At 36.6% G+C, this 16644-nt stretch overlaps 1 protein-coding gene across 10 annotated transcripts in view; it reads left to right on the top strand.

The window, feature by feature from the left end:
* The window catches only part of relch (RAB11 binding and LisH domain, coiled-coil and HEAT repeat containing), a 45598-nt gene extending 29210 nt beyond the window's left edge, over positions 1-16388 (top strand). For 7 of the 10 annotated variants that reach the window (XM_038286733.1, XM_038286735.1, XM_038286738.1 and 4 more), the window contains 9 exons: positions 696-802; positions 888-987; positions 2647-2729; positions 7100-7163; positions 7256-7394; positions 7492-7608; positions 11794-11882; positions 12409-12479; positions 15233-16388. In XM_038286733.1, coding sequence (XP_038142661.1) covers positions 696-802; positions 888-987; positions 2647-2729; positions 7100-7163; positions 7256-7394; positions 7492-7608; positions 11794-11882; positions 12409-12479; positions 15233-15353 — 891 coding nt within the window. In that variant the 3' untranslated portion in view covers positions 15354-16388. Of the gene's footprint in view, positions 1-695; positions 803-887; positions 988-2646; positions 2730-3390; positions 3474-7099; positions 7164-7255; positions 7395-7491; positions 7609-11793; positions 11883-12408; positions 12480-15232 lie in introns of all 10 variants that reach the window. The other 3 variants (XM_038286734.1, XM_038286736.1, XM_038286741.1) reach the window with 1 other exon arrangement.
* Positions 16389-16644: the final 256 nt, after the last annotated feature.

A 16644-nucleotide genomic window follows, 5' to 3' on the forward strand; every position in this document is an offset into this window, starting at 1 on the left:
TTGTCAGATATGGTTTCCTAAATATAATGCAAACAAATATAGTTTATGTGGATTTAGGTTTAAATTCAGCAGAAATTTAACATTATCATATATTTTCACATTTTTCCTGTACAAGTTCATTTGTACCCAACATAAATCTACTTTTAGGCAACATATTTTATTCTTTTAACTAACTTTAAAGGGACATTCTGTTTGTTGATGTCTTATGAGGTTGACATTTTTCTAAAGTTTGCTACTAATAATTATATCCATTAAATTGTGAATTTAGCACCTGCATTGGTACTACTAAAAAATTAGATTGGAGAAAGTGTTTTCTCTTAAATACCTCCAGCCATTTATGAAATGTAAAAAAAAAAAAAAAAAGTTATGCAATTAAAGTAATCATCCCTTTTAATTTAACCCTTGACCTCTGTTGCATACTACAGTGTCAAAAACATTTATGTTTGGCAGTTCATTTTTGTGTTATTGTTCATTTCCATACCAACGGTACTAAAACCAACTAATTATTTGACAATTTTGTTCACAATGGATTTGCCCTCTAGACAAGGTAAACATTTACAATGCTGTGCTTTCAGCACAGTTAAAAAATAAACGCTCAAAGTGATTTAAGCTTATATTGAAATTAAATATGTTCTCTAAGTTTCATACTTGTGTGAATATTAAAATGTAAAGGTATTATGTCTTTGTTTTTACAGGAGGAAGATCGCAAGCTTTTGGTGGGTTTCCTGGAGGATGTAATGACGACCCTGTCTTTGTCCCATGCTTCCCTCGACAGCCTCAAGGCTTCCTTTGTAGAACTGGGGTGAGTATATATAATATATAAGATGATAATTGGCTATATTGACAGTTGACGCAACATCTTTATTTAATGCTTCTGTGTATGCCAGTGCCAACCCAGTGTATCATGAACTGCTGCTGACTGTCTTATGGTACGGAGTGGTCCATACATCCGCTCTGGTCCGGTGTACTGCAGCACGAATGTTTGAGGTATGGAAGAAACTCAAATGTAGATTTTTTTTCTTTACATTTCTACTAATATTTAATTTTAGTCACAGACATAATTATTATTTATTAAGCAAAAGCAGTTGGTCAGAAAAGTTAAATATGAAAAAGAAGTAGGGATGTCCCAGTACAACTTTTTCATTTCCGATACGATACGAATTTTGCGACTTTGAGAATTTGCCGATGCAGATATTGACCCAATATGGTATTAAAATGAAATATAGTAGCTTTTATTGCTTGTTTTATCAGTCACAATGTTAGAAAAGGCTTGATCAAGTAATATCCCTAAAACAGGGAACGTAAGTCAACAACAAAAGGTATGAAAACAACTGAGCCATTTAACTTATTCGTTGAGTTAGAGAAACCTTTAACAGATGCAGATTGTTTCTATTAGCTTTAAATTTCAGATATTTAAGATAAAATCCGATATTAGTTGTTTGGCTAATATCAGACAAATATCTGATATTAATATCACATCGGGACATCCCTAAAAAGAAGATATGGTCAGTTTTATTTTTTTCTTTATGATTACATATTTATGCTTCATTTGGAGTGTTGCATTTTTGATTATAGAAAAATTATTTATGTTTAAATGATGATTACATTCTAACATTTTTAGTATGTAGAAATTGTCTTCAGCAGTTAAACCTACAGCTAAGTTTTGATGGTTTACCTTTATTTTAATGTTCATTTATATGCTGTAACTGTGCTAGCTTTGCTTTTTGCTGCTGTTAAAGATGCATATGGTGTTAAGTTGTTCTCTCCTTTGAGTGTAACTGCAAACTTCAGCTAAATATCCTCACTGCTCTGGCTCCAACTGTATGGCTAAACCCTCCTCAAGCCAACATCAGATCTTTCAATGTGCACTGGAAGGTTTCTAAACGGCACCCTTTAATGAAGCGGGTGTTCAAATAAACTTTGCTTTTACTTTTAAGATATCAGATCTTAAGGAAAACATCACTGAACTGCAATAATCTGCTGATTTTTAATGCTGTCTTTGCACATTTAGCTCAGATGTTGGCATGAGGGTCTGGTTATAACAGTTGAATCTGGCCTATTTTTTTTTCTACACTCGGGGGAGGAAGAATGCCAAGCTGTCTTCATGTTGCCCCTCTTTTGTAGATTTCTTACCCTTTCCTAAAGCACATCACTGTCACCATCTCATAGTGAAGAGTTGTCCACCACTGATAGGACTGTGGATCGAAGGGGGTGGGTCTTTGCCGCAAATGCCTGATCAAATTCCAAGTTTTTAAAAAAATGGTTTCCTAAATTTAATTTGATCAAAAGAATTTGATCAGGAGTCTGCGGTAAGAGCCCATGGTGGTAGTAGCTGTGGAGTTGAACCAGTTTATGAGTGGATCTGTGTGTGAATGTGTAAAACTTAATGTACACATATTTGCCTGCTGCGTGTAGTGCCGTTCTGTGCCTTGCAGCTATAGTTCTTGTCATTGTATATCACTTTATTCCTCTTTTTTCTGTTTTTTTTTTTTTTTTTTTTTTTCCCTACTTTCTTTTGCTTTTTTGTTTTGTTTGTTTTTTTTTTTTTTTTTTTCTTCTCTGTCTTTTGCCGGTGTTGCTCGCTCTTGTCCCAAATGCCCCGCCCACCTATGTGACATCACGGCTGGCTCTGTCCAATCCGATCAGCTGCTGGTGAAGGGGGTGAATGAGACGCTGGTAGCTCAGAGAGTGGTGCCGGCTCTCATCACACTGTCTTCCGACCCTGAAATGTAAGTGGAACAACAGTAAACAATACTGCGTCTCTTTCCCCCTTCTCTCCGCCGCCTGAGAACTATCACACTAGAACAAGTCTGCACCAGCGTGGAGCAAATTTTACAGCAAAAACCAGATCAGTTGTAACAACATAATGTAATCCTTTCAAGATGTAGGATTTCCATGAGAGCATTTTGCATTAAATTGGCTTTGTTTTTCATTTGAAGTGGCTCCTGTTTGGGTTTAGGCTGTGCTGGGGTGGTTCTACTGCACAACCACTGGTGACACAAATTTTCTGCAAGCCTTCTTCATCAATCTGCAACACTAACGCATGCCAGCGCTCATTGCCTCATCTGTCTTTAACACTAACCCATTCCCTTCAGACTGGTGCATGAATACGGCCCAAATCTGCAGCGTCATCCCTGCATGCTCATCTGTTATCCCCTCCCCTCCTCTTCCTCCCCCAACCTTTCCTGGTTCAAAGCAGGGTATCTTCTACAGGACTCTATTGGTGGTTGGTTAAATTTTGCCCCATCTCTCTATTTATCTTCTCCCCCCTCTTCTTTTCTCTCTCACTCTAAAAACGTAATTATCCCCTCAATCTCTGCCTCTCACTTTCACTTCTCCCTTACCAAAACCTCTCCCACTCTCTCATCCTGCTGTGTGGTGGGTTTGCAGTTGGTTCTTCGAGGCATGAGTGAAGCATTAGTTGATCGTCGGGCGGCTCCAGCCCTAATAACTCTGTGCAGTGGGCCTGAATTGTGAGTCAATCAATACAAAATTAAAAAGACAAACTCTCTGAAATCATTGTCATTTTGTTGGCTGCGTCCTTACAGTGTAACAAAGTTCATTTGTGTCGATTTGCCTTAGAAATGCTATATGTTGCCTATTAGAAAGATGAAGTAGAGCTGAAAGAAGTTTAATGACTAAATTTATAGTCAGCCTGTTGGAATGCAGCCTCTTTCATATCATCCCTCTATGTGCATACGGTCATATATACACACACAGTTGGCATTGACTTGTACATCAGACCTTCACACTATTTGACATTTTAGGAGTAGCTGATTCTGTGTAACTCTAAAAAAAGGTTATACAATTCGCAGGTTTTGTAAAATTAATTGTTAAATATAAAGTGAAAAAGATGAATTTGCATTTACAGTGGAAATAATGATAAAGTTTTATGAACCTGATAACTCTAAGATGGCTTATGTTAACTTTTGATTTCCTTTTTTCTTGTTCTTCTGTAATTAGAAGGCTAATTCAACTGGATCTAATGCCACATTAATCTTAATCAATACCAGTAATTCTCATCAGAGGCCTTTTTTGTCTGTTTTTTTTTTATGCATATCTGGTAAAAACATTGTTTTCAACTTAAAGGCACAGTCCAGATTTTAGTTGTTCTCTGCTCAGTACCTTTAAGTAGTCAGTATCATAACTATACCTACATAACAGAGAGCATAGAGAGGGGTATCCGTTTGGAAGCGCCATCTAATAGCAAATATCTATAATCTAAAATAACTCTAGAGCTGTTCTTTATATTTTTACATTGACATTAGCAGAAGGTATATCCCACACAGTGGGTGGATTAAACATGGTTACAATATGCACTTAGTTCAGCCATATTTGAAATATCTGTAATTATCCAACAAAGTAACTTTTTGATGAGAGGATGGAAAATGTTATATAGTAGTGTAAATTTAAGTATGGCAAAAACTTAAATGTAAACAACAAACATTTAATCCTGAGTCTTTGTTTCTCTGCAGATACTGCCTTCTTCCACCATCCTGTAGATTGTTGTAGTTTTAAGTAGCCACTATGTTCTCTGCAGTAGGCAGTGATCCAAACTATGGTTTTGGAGATTAGGATCACAAGAGGGTCGACTGGAAGAGCAAATTTCATACATCAAGGCAGGGAAACCCTGTCAGGGATTCTACAAATGCACCAACTTAAATGAACTAGTGTATGAGAAGGTTACATGGAAAGAGTAGGTGTAGGACGCTGCGGTTGTCATGCATCTCAGCCACTATCTGCTGTAATGGACTCTTTACATGTTCAGACATGATGCTATGCAGTATAAGAACCCAATCTTTGCAAATATCTGATTGAAACGAGGGAACACTGACATACACTTCAACTGCTTAAACTTTATGGGGTGGGAGTTTTGGATGACAGAAACATCCTCTGAAGGAACTTCCAGTCTCATTTGTCCTTAGCTTGACTTCATACAAATAGAGGAGGGTAGAGTACCCAAAAATTATACTGATGTAACAGTAGCACTAGTTCAGTAAGAGTGAGAAGTAGCCATCCAAGAAAACTAAGGTTAGTACTTAGCAACTCATAACATCAGTTTTACTATTCCAATATATGTGATAAGACGGACCGAAATTTAAAATCTAGAATTAAATAATTGAAACAAATGATATTGTATTATAAAAATAAGAAATCTTTGTACAGGAAGCACCTTTTCAAAGCAATTTTCTTTTTAAAATAATCCCTGTACCTGCAGTGACAATATTTACTACTTAGTGTATATAAGCTTGACCTCCAAAAGTAACTGTAGGTTCACCAGATATAAAATAAGCAATATTTCTCATTTTGAAATAAAAATTATGGTGTGTTTTTGCGTGGTATACTATTGTTATTCAAAAACAAGCCTATAGGTAATCCATTTAGGTTACTCACTCTAGATGGATTAGCCAAACATTTTACGAGATTATCAATATTTTACTTATATATTACTCAAGTAAAAGTAAAAAGTATAGTACAGTAAATATACTTCTAAATGTCCATTTTTGGTCAAAATGTTGCTCCAGTAAATGTTAATAGTTACTACCCACCTCTACATACAAACATCCTCCTGATTCCTCAAAACTCCATATACTATGACCAAAATGACCAAAAGCAAATATTAAACTTCCATTCATCTGATGCAGAAGTTGATCCCCTATAAGGGACCTTGCTGATGCCTACAAACATTTATTATTTACTGATACCATTGATAATATATTGAGGCATTGTGGCACATGCTGTCAACAAAAGAAACAATGACAGAAATAGTAAAATAACCTCCATCCATGCGCAATGATGTATTTAACGGTCACACAGAACACCTTTGCCAGCTACGAAGCCTCTTTTTATTCCTTTTTGGAACTCTTAAGCATAGATTGCATAGACATCCTCTGCCATCAACATATTTGTAATATTTCATTGCTTTGTAAGCTATTTAGAATTGGACTAGCATTACCATACCACAAAGTCAGCCTGATAAAAGTACTAAATGCATATATTTAATGATGCTCAACAAGATAATAACCTATTTACAAACCTAAAGAGAGCTTAATTTGGCCTTGGCTGCTGCCAGTTGCTTATAAGATACTGACTACTTTAAAGTACCACATTGATTCTCACTATAGGGACTAAAATCATGTAAAAACGTTAGTTGTCTTGCCATATGAACAACTTTATAGTTAGTTCTTTTCTATGTTATTCAATAATTAAAACATAACTAGCTCCGTCTCCTCAACCAACTCTTTAATGTCAGGTTTTCTTTTATGTTATCTGCAAAAAGTTGCTGTTTCTGTCCTATAAATGCTAGAAAAAAAATCATGGTGATTTCTATAACATTTTATCACTGCTTTGTCATCAGTGACCAACCAGTAGGTTGCATTTCAAATACCTGCTTAGAACTGAACTCAGTCAATTATTAGCAGTTATTGTAGAAAATCACCACTACAACTGCCAGTCATAAGCTCACAGCTAAAAGGCAGTAAAGCAGGTAGTTATGCGCAGCCTGGGCTGCAGAAATCAGGTGCTGGTATTTTGTAATACCTCGTGGGAGTTTGACACTTCCAATTAATTTAAACCAAATGCTACATCTGGTCATAAAATAAGCTGAACATGCTGCAGAGCTTGGACTGATTACACAACCACCAGCTTTCCTATTTGTGGTTTCAGTCCGGTCATTACACTCAAGTACTACATTTTGATCTAACATACACATGTTAACTAGAGTAGACCTACTCCTTTGTGGTTTTGTTCATTGTGGACTCCAGGTGCCACTGAATCAAGGACTGTGCATAAATATATAGTTAAAGTTTTGGAATCAGGTCGCAGCTTTATTTGAAAAGCTGAAAGTGGCCTGGGAAACCTGTAGGAGTATTTCTGCTGATGATAGCCTCTGCGACCACATGAGAAGTGTTGATGGGATCTGAACACCACAATCTGGTGATTCAAGTGTTTTAAAATACGGGGCATCTTGTTGCAGATAACATTTAAGTCCCTCTGGTTCTGACTTAAAGTGAAACTGTTAAGAATTACGACAAGTGCCTAAAAAATGACTCATCAGCAGATAATATTCAGTGTTTTCTTGTTTTCCTGCTGTTCGCAGATCAGTTAGGATTGCCACTATTCCTGCCTTTGGCACCATTATGGAGACTGTCACTCAAAAAGAGGTAGGAAAATGACCAACAAGTTGAGTGATTGCATCTGTATAATGATGATGCAGTTTTAATGCATCTTTGGAAATATGCATTTGTGTTTGTAGCTACTGGAGCGTGTGAAAATGCAGCTGGCATCATTCCTCGAAGACCCTCAGTACCAAGATCAGCACTCTTTGCACATAGAGATTATAAGGACCTTTGGAAGGGTGGGGCCTAACGCAGAGCCGCGCTTCAGAGACGACTGTATGTATCACACACAAACACTGAAAAATGTTTTTCTCTCACAACCCTTTTTATTACACTAACCTTTTTTTGTGTTTGACTCTTTGACTCCCTGAAGTTGTTCTCCCACACCTTCATAAGCTGGCATTAGCCAACAACAGCCAGTCTGTAGAAAGCAAGAGGATTGACATCGCTATCCACCTGTTCGAGGCCTACAGTGCCCTCTCCTGCTGCTGTATCCTTTTTTCCTTGTCTTGAATCATGTCTCTTATATAAATCGTAAAACTTTAGCATTGCCCTATTTAGTTCATGTTGTTTCTTGAGGATTTAATTATTCTTTGTCATGCTTAGTTTGGATTCAGGGTCAGCTGTTCTGCTTTGCTCCTGAGTGCTGAGCTGGTTGCCGGTACGTATCAGGGTGGCCTCGCTGCCTGAGAGTGTGGTTCACTGTGTACGTTGGCCGGGTTTGTCTGTCATTTGGCAGTATGAGAAAGGAAAAGCAAGCTGCCTCCATTCTGGGGATACAAGTAATTACAGGGTTGGTTGGGCAAAGGAAAGGAGGAGAGCGGGAGAAAGTGTGTGAAGAGAAAAGTTGAAACATCAACTTCAGTGCTCTGGAATGGCTTTCTGAATGGTGTCCTTATTTAAGACACATCTGCTTGACCTCTTTTATCCAGCTCTTCTGATTCTTTTCCCTTCTTTGGATGCTCCTTTCCTCCATCAGCGCTGCCCCACCCTGGTCCAGCACACACAGACAGGGCCCAGCTGGGTAGAAGCTCATTCCTGTGGATTTTTGTTAGGCTGTCATTTTAGTGCTGCCGTGTCCAGGAGGTGTAGCCCTGACCACAGAGGGGATACCTCCCACTCTCCTTTTCTTTTCTTTTTTTCTTGTAATCAATGGGACAAGCTCTGAAGCTGTACATTCCCATGCCTAAAAATACAGATTTGTTCACCCATCCTCCCACATTGGCCCTCAAACGTTTGACATGTGGCAGAGCACATGCAGTCATGGATAAAATGGTAGTGTGCTGAGAACTTTGCCTTTATTCCATATTTTGCTTTTGTTGGTAGGAGAGCTACCAACAGAAAGGGGTTTGAAACAAAACATTTTTAAACAATGTCTGTTTATTTAGTCTTGAACACCAAGAGTAAATAAAAAATAATTTGTATTGCCTAGCAACAAAAAGTTATGATTTCAGTACTACGTTTACTACTACGGTGGAGTCCAAAGAGACACATACTTTATGTAGTTGGGTTAAAATAGGGTCAGTTTGCATTCAGACCAGAAGCGAACATCACCAGGTTATGTTTGGAATGATAGTGAGACTATATCAGTGAGTGGGATCTAGGTCGGGTTGATTGTTCCGTACCAGAGCGTGTTTGAGTTTATTCCCACCTGCACAAATGGTTCGGACTAATATACACTTAAAATCCTATCACGATTGGGCCATATTATTGTGATTAAGATAAAAGTAAAAATTTAAAAAATCCCTTACTTCTTTGCAGTCTTTCTTGGGTAACTGTATGGCTGTGACCGCTCACCACTATAATCATAGCCCCACAATCACAAATAATACTCTTAAAGATTATACACACTTAAAATTGGCATCATGACACCAGTTACATACAAAGTATGATTTATAGCATTTACCATACTTTCTGGACTAATAGCCGCTACTTTCTCCCCATCCTATCAACCATGTGGCTTATAAGAACGTGCAGCTTTTCTGTGGATTTTTTGCTTAGGGAGGAGTCAAAGTTGGAAATTTAAAGAATAAGGGGCTAATTTTCATTTAGTACATGCTAGCAGCAGGCATGCTAGAGAACCAAATTCACACATTTTGACATTTATTTGCCTCATTAGAGCTGCCGAACCAATGAAGAGACTGGGCTCAACTCGTGCAGAGCTGAAATAAAGAGCCAATGAAGCCCCATCTTTCAGTAGAAGCTCTTACTGCTGCGAGCCAGCAAGCTAACGGGAGCTAGCATTCTTCGTCTTCTACTCTAGGGGCTATATGTAGAACTCCCCCAGTTTGTTAGACATCAGCGGCTTATAGCCCGATGCGGCTTACATGTGCAAGTTTCCATTTATTTCCAAAAATGTAATGGGCGCGGCTTAAAGAGAAGTGCGCTTTAAGTCTGGAAAGTACTGTAATCCTATTGTTCAGGTTTTTCAATGCCTCAGTGGGGAAAAATAAAAGTGTAGAAGGAAAAGTAGTGACAAAAAAGTGCTGACATTTCTGGAATTTTTAATCATCATTGATTTTGATTTATAAAAATAAACGATAGGATACATGCCAAATGCTAAAGTGTGGAAACAAACTCATGGTCCAATTAATGTAGACCAAATGTGCCTTAATGTTGTATTTTATGCCTTTTAATCATAAAAAAATGTATTATAAATAAATGAATAATAATAATAATACAAATAATTTTGAAATCAGAGAGTACTTAAGATGTTCTTTGCAAACATGTGAAACATTTTTTTTTTTTTTTTTTTTTTATTCCACTGTGCCCTAGTGTTTGTTTTCTTCTTTTATCTACAATGGCCTTAATAAACTGTAGTAATCCCAAATCTGTTTGTGAAAAGCAAATCCTCCCCATTTTTAGGCTTAGATTGTTAATATCTTTGCCTTATACGAATCAAATGAAACTATTTTCATTTTTAAAAGATTATTCAGATACATGCTTTTTTTCCTTAGTGTTGCAAATATCTGCACAGATATGATCAAATTCAGCCAGTTACTGACTATTTACTCCACATGGACCTCTTCTCTCTACATTCATTCTGTTCTACCATGAAATTAAAATTTGCTGAGCTATTGTTAAAAATGTATGTTTTCATTGCATTTCAAGGATACTGATAATGAAAAAATTGCTAGTTAAATATTTATTATAAATTTAAAGTTTTCATTTAGTGTATATGTTAAAATTTACTGAATTTTTAGATGGAAATCAAACTGATCAAACTTTATAATGAAACCTTTTTTTTTCTTTGCAAAGCAGTTTTAATTTTTGTATTTGTGGATGTTAGTAATGAGTGAGTGGTCCTTTCCCAGAACACATCTTTGGGAGTTTTTTCAATCAAGTAGATGCATGTTTTCAGATTCTCATGCTCTGGGAGTTTTTCAGGCACGATATCATGTAAGGAATTCCCTCAGTCTGGCAACTCCTTCATTTTTGACCTTATTGTTTAAGTATTGGTCAGTTTCCTTTTCATTGAACAGTCCTATATATGCTGGCAATCTCTGGATCTTATTTGTAGTGATGACTGGCTCGTCTTGTCACATGCTTTGTAAACTTATTGAATTTACCAAGCCAGCTTGATCTAAATAATGCCTGTGTGTTTTCAACTGACCCATAAAGATTCAGGTTTGCTTGTGTTTTTTATTTATTATCTGAGTTGTATGTTTAAATTGCAGTTGCACACATGAGTCGCATCCCAGCTCTGCAGCTTCACAGAGAAGTTGTGCCTATATCACTTCGGAGACCTTTGAATGAACCAGCACTGATCAATTTGAAAACATGCTGCTGGTGGTATGCGCCAGAACTCAGTTGGAATTCTGGTAACAGGGTCTGAATCATCTTAGTGCTGCAGCAGTTTTTCATTGTGTAACTTTGTCTGTAAGCTATTCCTTGAAACGCAATTAAGATGGTTATGAAACAACAAAATGTGGAAGCATTTAATAATCCTTAAATTCTTTTAGATGGTAATAGCTTTGTGATTCCCCTAACAAAACCGCACCATGATTTCCCTCTGGTCCTTTAACTTCTTGAAGAAAGGTTTTTCTTTGAAAACAGATATAAAAAGACAATTATCCTTAAAAGTCCTTAAATGTATTAATTTTAGGTTTGATGACATTGTCATCATTGTTTGTCTCTTCAGCTCTGGACTCTAGTGTATCCTGTATTTGAACATCTTGCAACCTTCTCAGAGCACAAGCGCACTGCTCTAACCGCTAGACCAACACACCCATACATACTGTAGCTAATGTGTGCGTAAGACAACATGCAGTACATGCAACCTTTCGTTGTGGAATTGCCTATCATTGAGTTAGTCAGCAAATGGTAGGCAATGCCATGAAAAATGCTATTTTCAAGCGCAAGTGTGACAAAAAAAGAAAGAAAAGAATGAACATGTTATTTGTGTCCTTGGCTACAGACTATTTTAAAGTTTGCTTGATTGGTTTCTTTCTAATCCTGCTCACGCCGTTCAAAAGTTTTTCAACTGGCTTGTTTGCATGGTGCATTTTTAATATTATTGCCAGTTAGATCTGATTAGTTAGGTACAAAGGATTCAATTTAAGGAGGAAAATGTTGCTGCACATGACCTTATTTATGAAGATTTTTTTAATATCGATGTTAAGCAAGGTGTGGGAACCTTCGTTTGTTTTTATTCTGATCCTTAACATAAGGCCAGTCATTTCCGAGGAGGTCATGATCAACCATTTCCTGCCAGGCCTCAGGTGTCTGCATGCTGACATGGAGCAACTGTCTCCAGAGCATGAGGTTAGTAGACACAGGGAGACGCCCAGACACGCTCATATGTGTGAGGGGATTTCTTTTTTCTTATCACGCACTGATTCTGAACACCATCTATTCACTTAGGAATACCAGCATGCTCACAAGCTGCTGCCTCCTTTCCTTTATTCATTATTCTCACTAAACTGAAGCAGACCGTCTGACTCTTTACATCTTTCTCAGAAACACTCATAGACACACACCTAAAACATTTATTTTTGTCGCCAAGTCTCACGCTATCCAGGTCATGTGAGCATTTTCCCAAGGTGACTAATAATCAGTTGAGCCGTCACTTTATGCACATCCACTGTCTGTTTGATCCTGATAGAAGGTTCTAATTTTAAGTTAAATGCAATAAATAGATGCAGCCTGTTTGCTTTGCAAGGCTTATGGCTTTGTTTAGCACCTCAGAGCATCCTGTTAATATCCATCAAATTGATGGCATGTAATGTTTGTGTAAATCATGTCAGTAGGTTTTTTGCATTTCATCTGAAAGTGTTTCTTGTTCAAACAGGTGATTCTAGGTTCTATGATCAAGGAGTGTGAAATAAAGGTGGAGAACAGAGGAATTACTGATGCACAAGGGTGAGTCTCCGTCACATGAGTAAATGTTTGGGGGGGGAAAAGTTTTATTTACTTGGTTGATGAAATTATTTATTATATCCATCTTAATTATCAAGTAAAATCCATCAGAATCTATAAATTCATGTTTGGACTGTGGCTGAACTAGTCCAAAACCTTCTAATTAATTGTTGGTTGAATTGATAGATGACTTTACACCTGATCATGCCAGAGGTATGACATGTCTGGGAAAATACATGTTTTCACTCGGACTTATTTATATAAATCTGATAGAAAATAAAGAAATGCATAATTTCTCATTTATTATAAAAAAAACTGATTATAGCTCAACTATCTTTTTCTTCTTCTGCACACCTCATTCTGTAGAGCTCCACCATATCGTCCTCTTGGCGAATACCTTAATATTTTTTTTATTATTATTTACTCTGTGCATGTTTAGATGAACATAAAGTGACATATTTACATGCATTTTTTGGATCAATGTTTTCTGTATTAACATGCATTCCATTTTCTAATTAAAGAGGCACATTTGATTATTTATTGGGACTTTAATTTCTTTATTTAATGGGATATTTTAAGTTATTACATGATGTTTGTATTGACTTTTCTCCCTTTTGGCCTATAATGCACATCAGTTGTCACATCACTATGATTCTGAAGACCCATGATGGAACCGCACCTTTATTCTATCATGTTATGTTAGACTGCTCATGCATTCATTCAATAGTGTTAGTGAGCCTTAAGCGGCATTTCTGTGCAGACTTAGAAAAATTATTCTTTTAAATCATTTGAGAAGCACAGAGAGTTGAGTCAGTGTAACATAGATCAGCATTTCAAAGGTATTTATTTAGTATTTCAGAAGACAAAATGATTACAAAGTTAAGGTTTTAAACTTTTTATTAGCATCTTATATTAGAAATGAGCAACATTGGAGTGACTGAATATTAATCCACATTAATGTACAGGGTTTCCGCGGGTCATTAAAAGTTATTGAATTATTATTTTTAAAATGATGGCCTGAATTGGCAATAGAATTCATTAAATGTGATTATTGTAGCATTTAGAATGTTTTATAGAAAAAATAAAAATAAAAGTTTATAAAAACAATTTCGTCAGATATATTGCTATATATTTGCACGGAACTGCTTCTGGTTGATAGTAAAGCCATAGGTTCCAGAAAAAAGCTAGAGAATGGGAAAATGCAAACTTAAACAAAAGCGGCTGGAAAACGAGGAATTCGGGACGTAGCTGCAGCCTTTCGACGGTAAAGATTATGAACGATTTTGTCTCGTTTATATGAGAGTCATGGGTTCTTGTTGATGGCATTAAAATTTTCTCTAAGAGCATTAAAAAGCATTAAATTAGAGTTACTCATTCCTGTATAAATCCCAATGTAATTAACTGTGATATTGATGGGAACAATTTCCTCAGCAGTGACTGCTATTGGTGTGTCATTTTTTACCTTCATTCTTCATTATTAGAATTTTTATTTTTTGATTTTTCAGCTTTTCTCCTATCTGACCCAATCATAAAAATAAAAAACCCCTCAGATTTCATTCACAGAAATCCTTCTGTCCATGTCTTGTTATTTCTTGGTGAAATTGTAGACTTTTTAAATGCTCCCTTAAGGGCTGTGCCATAAAGCTGTAAAATACTTCACATTATGTAAGCGTTTCAAACCAGTTGATAGTTAGTGGTTAGAAGGTTTTTTATTTCTTTTTCTTTTATTTGTTTAAATAAGGATCCAGGGGAAAGGTGCTAAATATGAATTATAACTCTTTAAATTGACAATTTAACCTCTCAAAAAGGCTCAGCTCTAGCATCAGCCTAGCTTAGCTTGGCTGTAAGAGGTTAAGAGCTGAAATTGTTTTCTCTGCCTACATCCCCCAGAATGCTTTGCGATTCCAGACCAGGCTTCAGTATAGCTATACAACATTTTATTTCAAGTTTTCGTTTATTTATACTAAATAGGTGTTTATCCCAATAGATAATGTTTAATAGAATATAAGAAATTTCACTAACATATTAATACTGTTCATTTAATCAGTTTATTCTTTATAGAAAGAACTATATGGTGGATGTATTGGTGCAATGTTTTTTTAAGGATATTAAATTGAAAATAAGTTACAAAAATGGAAGCCTGAACACGTCTTTAGTTTTCATTTACTTATTTATCAAGGAATTGAGCTTTGGATTTTCAAAAGGCAAAGTGTGTAAAAATTAAACCCTGATCTTGATCAGTTTTTAAGTTTTCTCCTTCCTAAAACTTGCACGTTATTCCACAATAAAAAAAAAGAAAAAGAAAGGAATGGTTTTTTACCTGGAAAACTGAAAACTTGTGAAACTCACCGTTTATTTTACAAGTTATTCTCTTTTGGACCAGATGCTGTTTGGTAATGCTGACCACTAACCATAGAAGACTCAACATCCTTAACTCCTTGGCTCATGTTTGGAGTTGCCGTTAAGATGTGATGTTTGTTCTTCTGTTGAGCAATAGAGCAGCTCAGCAAAGTGCTGTTAACTCCTCTACTGCATCAGCCAGAGTTTTAACCCAAAAGAGGAACTCAAGGGGTCGTTAGACAGTAAAGATCAGGAGCGTTTGAATTGGCAAACAGCATTTCCTCTTTTAAAAAGTCAAGTAGAGGGTAACACTTAACAGCAGGAACGTTTTTTAATCAATTTTTGCTGCTTATGATTTAAAGATGCATTGTATACAAATTTGAGCATTTTTGCCTTTTTTGTCGTTTCGTTTTTAGATCGATTTCTATCGCATCCAGTTTGGTGGGTGAAGATGCTAAGACAAAGTTCCTGAGCAAGATGGGTCAGCTGACTACTTCTGGGGCCATGCTGGCCAACGTCTTCCAGAGGAAGAAGTAACTGACTGATGCGCGACGAACCCACACTATAAACTGACAGGCCTCCTGTTGTCTTTGGGAGCATTTCATTTTTAAAAAAGCTCTGGTTTTGTCCAAATTAGCTACACAGCTGCTTTATGAAATCAAATATACGATCAGACATGAAAATAATGCTGCAGAGAGAAGAACTTCCATTATGTTGGGGGTGTTTTGTTTTGCAGTGAAAACCTGTGAAGTTTTTCCCTTTTTTGTTTAATTTTTTTTAATTTTTCTCCTTAAGTCATCGTGACATAAGCAATGTCAAGAAAGGGGTTCATTTCTGAGTGTTAACGTTTCAGAAACTGAACACTATCGATATGCACGCAAACCGGTGACAAAGAAAACACCCCCATGGCATTTCTGGACTTGAAACTTTCCCAGAATTGGATTGAATTGGACCTTTTAGAAGTCCTCCGCTCCAGGGAACATACGCCTGAGCAAATGTTTGAACTACAAGGCTGTGCATCTGTTTGAAACGACTTGTACAGTGTGTCTGTACTCCTTAGAAGTGTTGCCTACTTGAAACTATAAACATTTGTCTTGCCTTTATTTGTTTAAAGTCTGTATTTTACAGCTTCCTATTTTTCTTATTTATGTCTTAATGAAGGAAAAAAACAACTTTATTCCAACTTCCAAAGAAATTTGCACTTCACTTTACTTCTTTTTGTTCTTAAAGCATTTTTTGTTGTTTTATTGCAGATTCTTATATCTAATGATTATCACTACTTATTTTCCCCTCATTCATTCTGACGATGTAATGTTGAAGCAAACACTGGTCTTAATTATACCTTCTCTGGCCGTTGCATCTTGTCTATGTGTTGCCGTGTTTCTGATTGTACTTTTTGTTTTTCCAAATGTTGGTATTTGGTTTTAAGGTCCATTTTGGAGACGCCCGAAGAGAAACGGCAGATATCTGTATCATACACTGACCTGAGGAGGATGATACTTGATGTATATTTGAAATTTGTGTCATGCTGTAATAAATGATGGATTGGTTGTGTACTTTAAGGTACTTCTGGAATATTGACTGAGTTTCTGTGAATGGCTTTGAACCGTTTCTTTTGTCTGTGCAACAATATTACACAAGCTCCCTGCAGCTTAAAGTGTCGGCAGGTGATAAAAGCTGTTCAAAGGACAAGAGAATATATAACAAGCCTACTGTCTCACATCCAGCGTTTTGATGTGGTCTGTTGTCCACTTACCAAAGACCAAAGTCCATTTTATGGGGCATTCCCAACATTTAACCTAGGATACTCCCCTCCCCACACCTTTCC

The sequence above is a fragment of the Cyprinodon tularosa genome, unplaced genomic scaffold (assembly GCF_016077235.1).
Source record: "Cyprinodon tularosa strain WSP-4 unplaced genomic scaffold, ASM1607723v1 ctg23, whole genome shotgun sequence".
Taxonomy (NCBI): domain Eukaryota; kingdom Metazoa; phylum Chordata; class Actinopteri; order Cyprinodontiformes; family Cyprinodontidae; genus Cyprinodon; species Cyprinodon tularosa.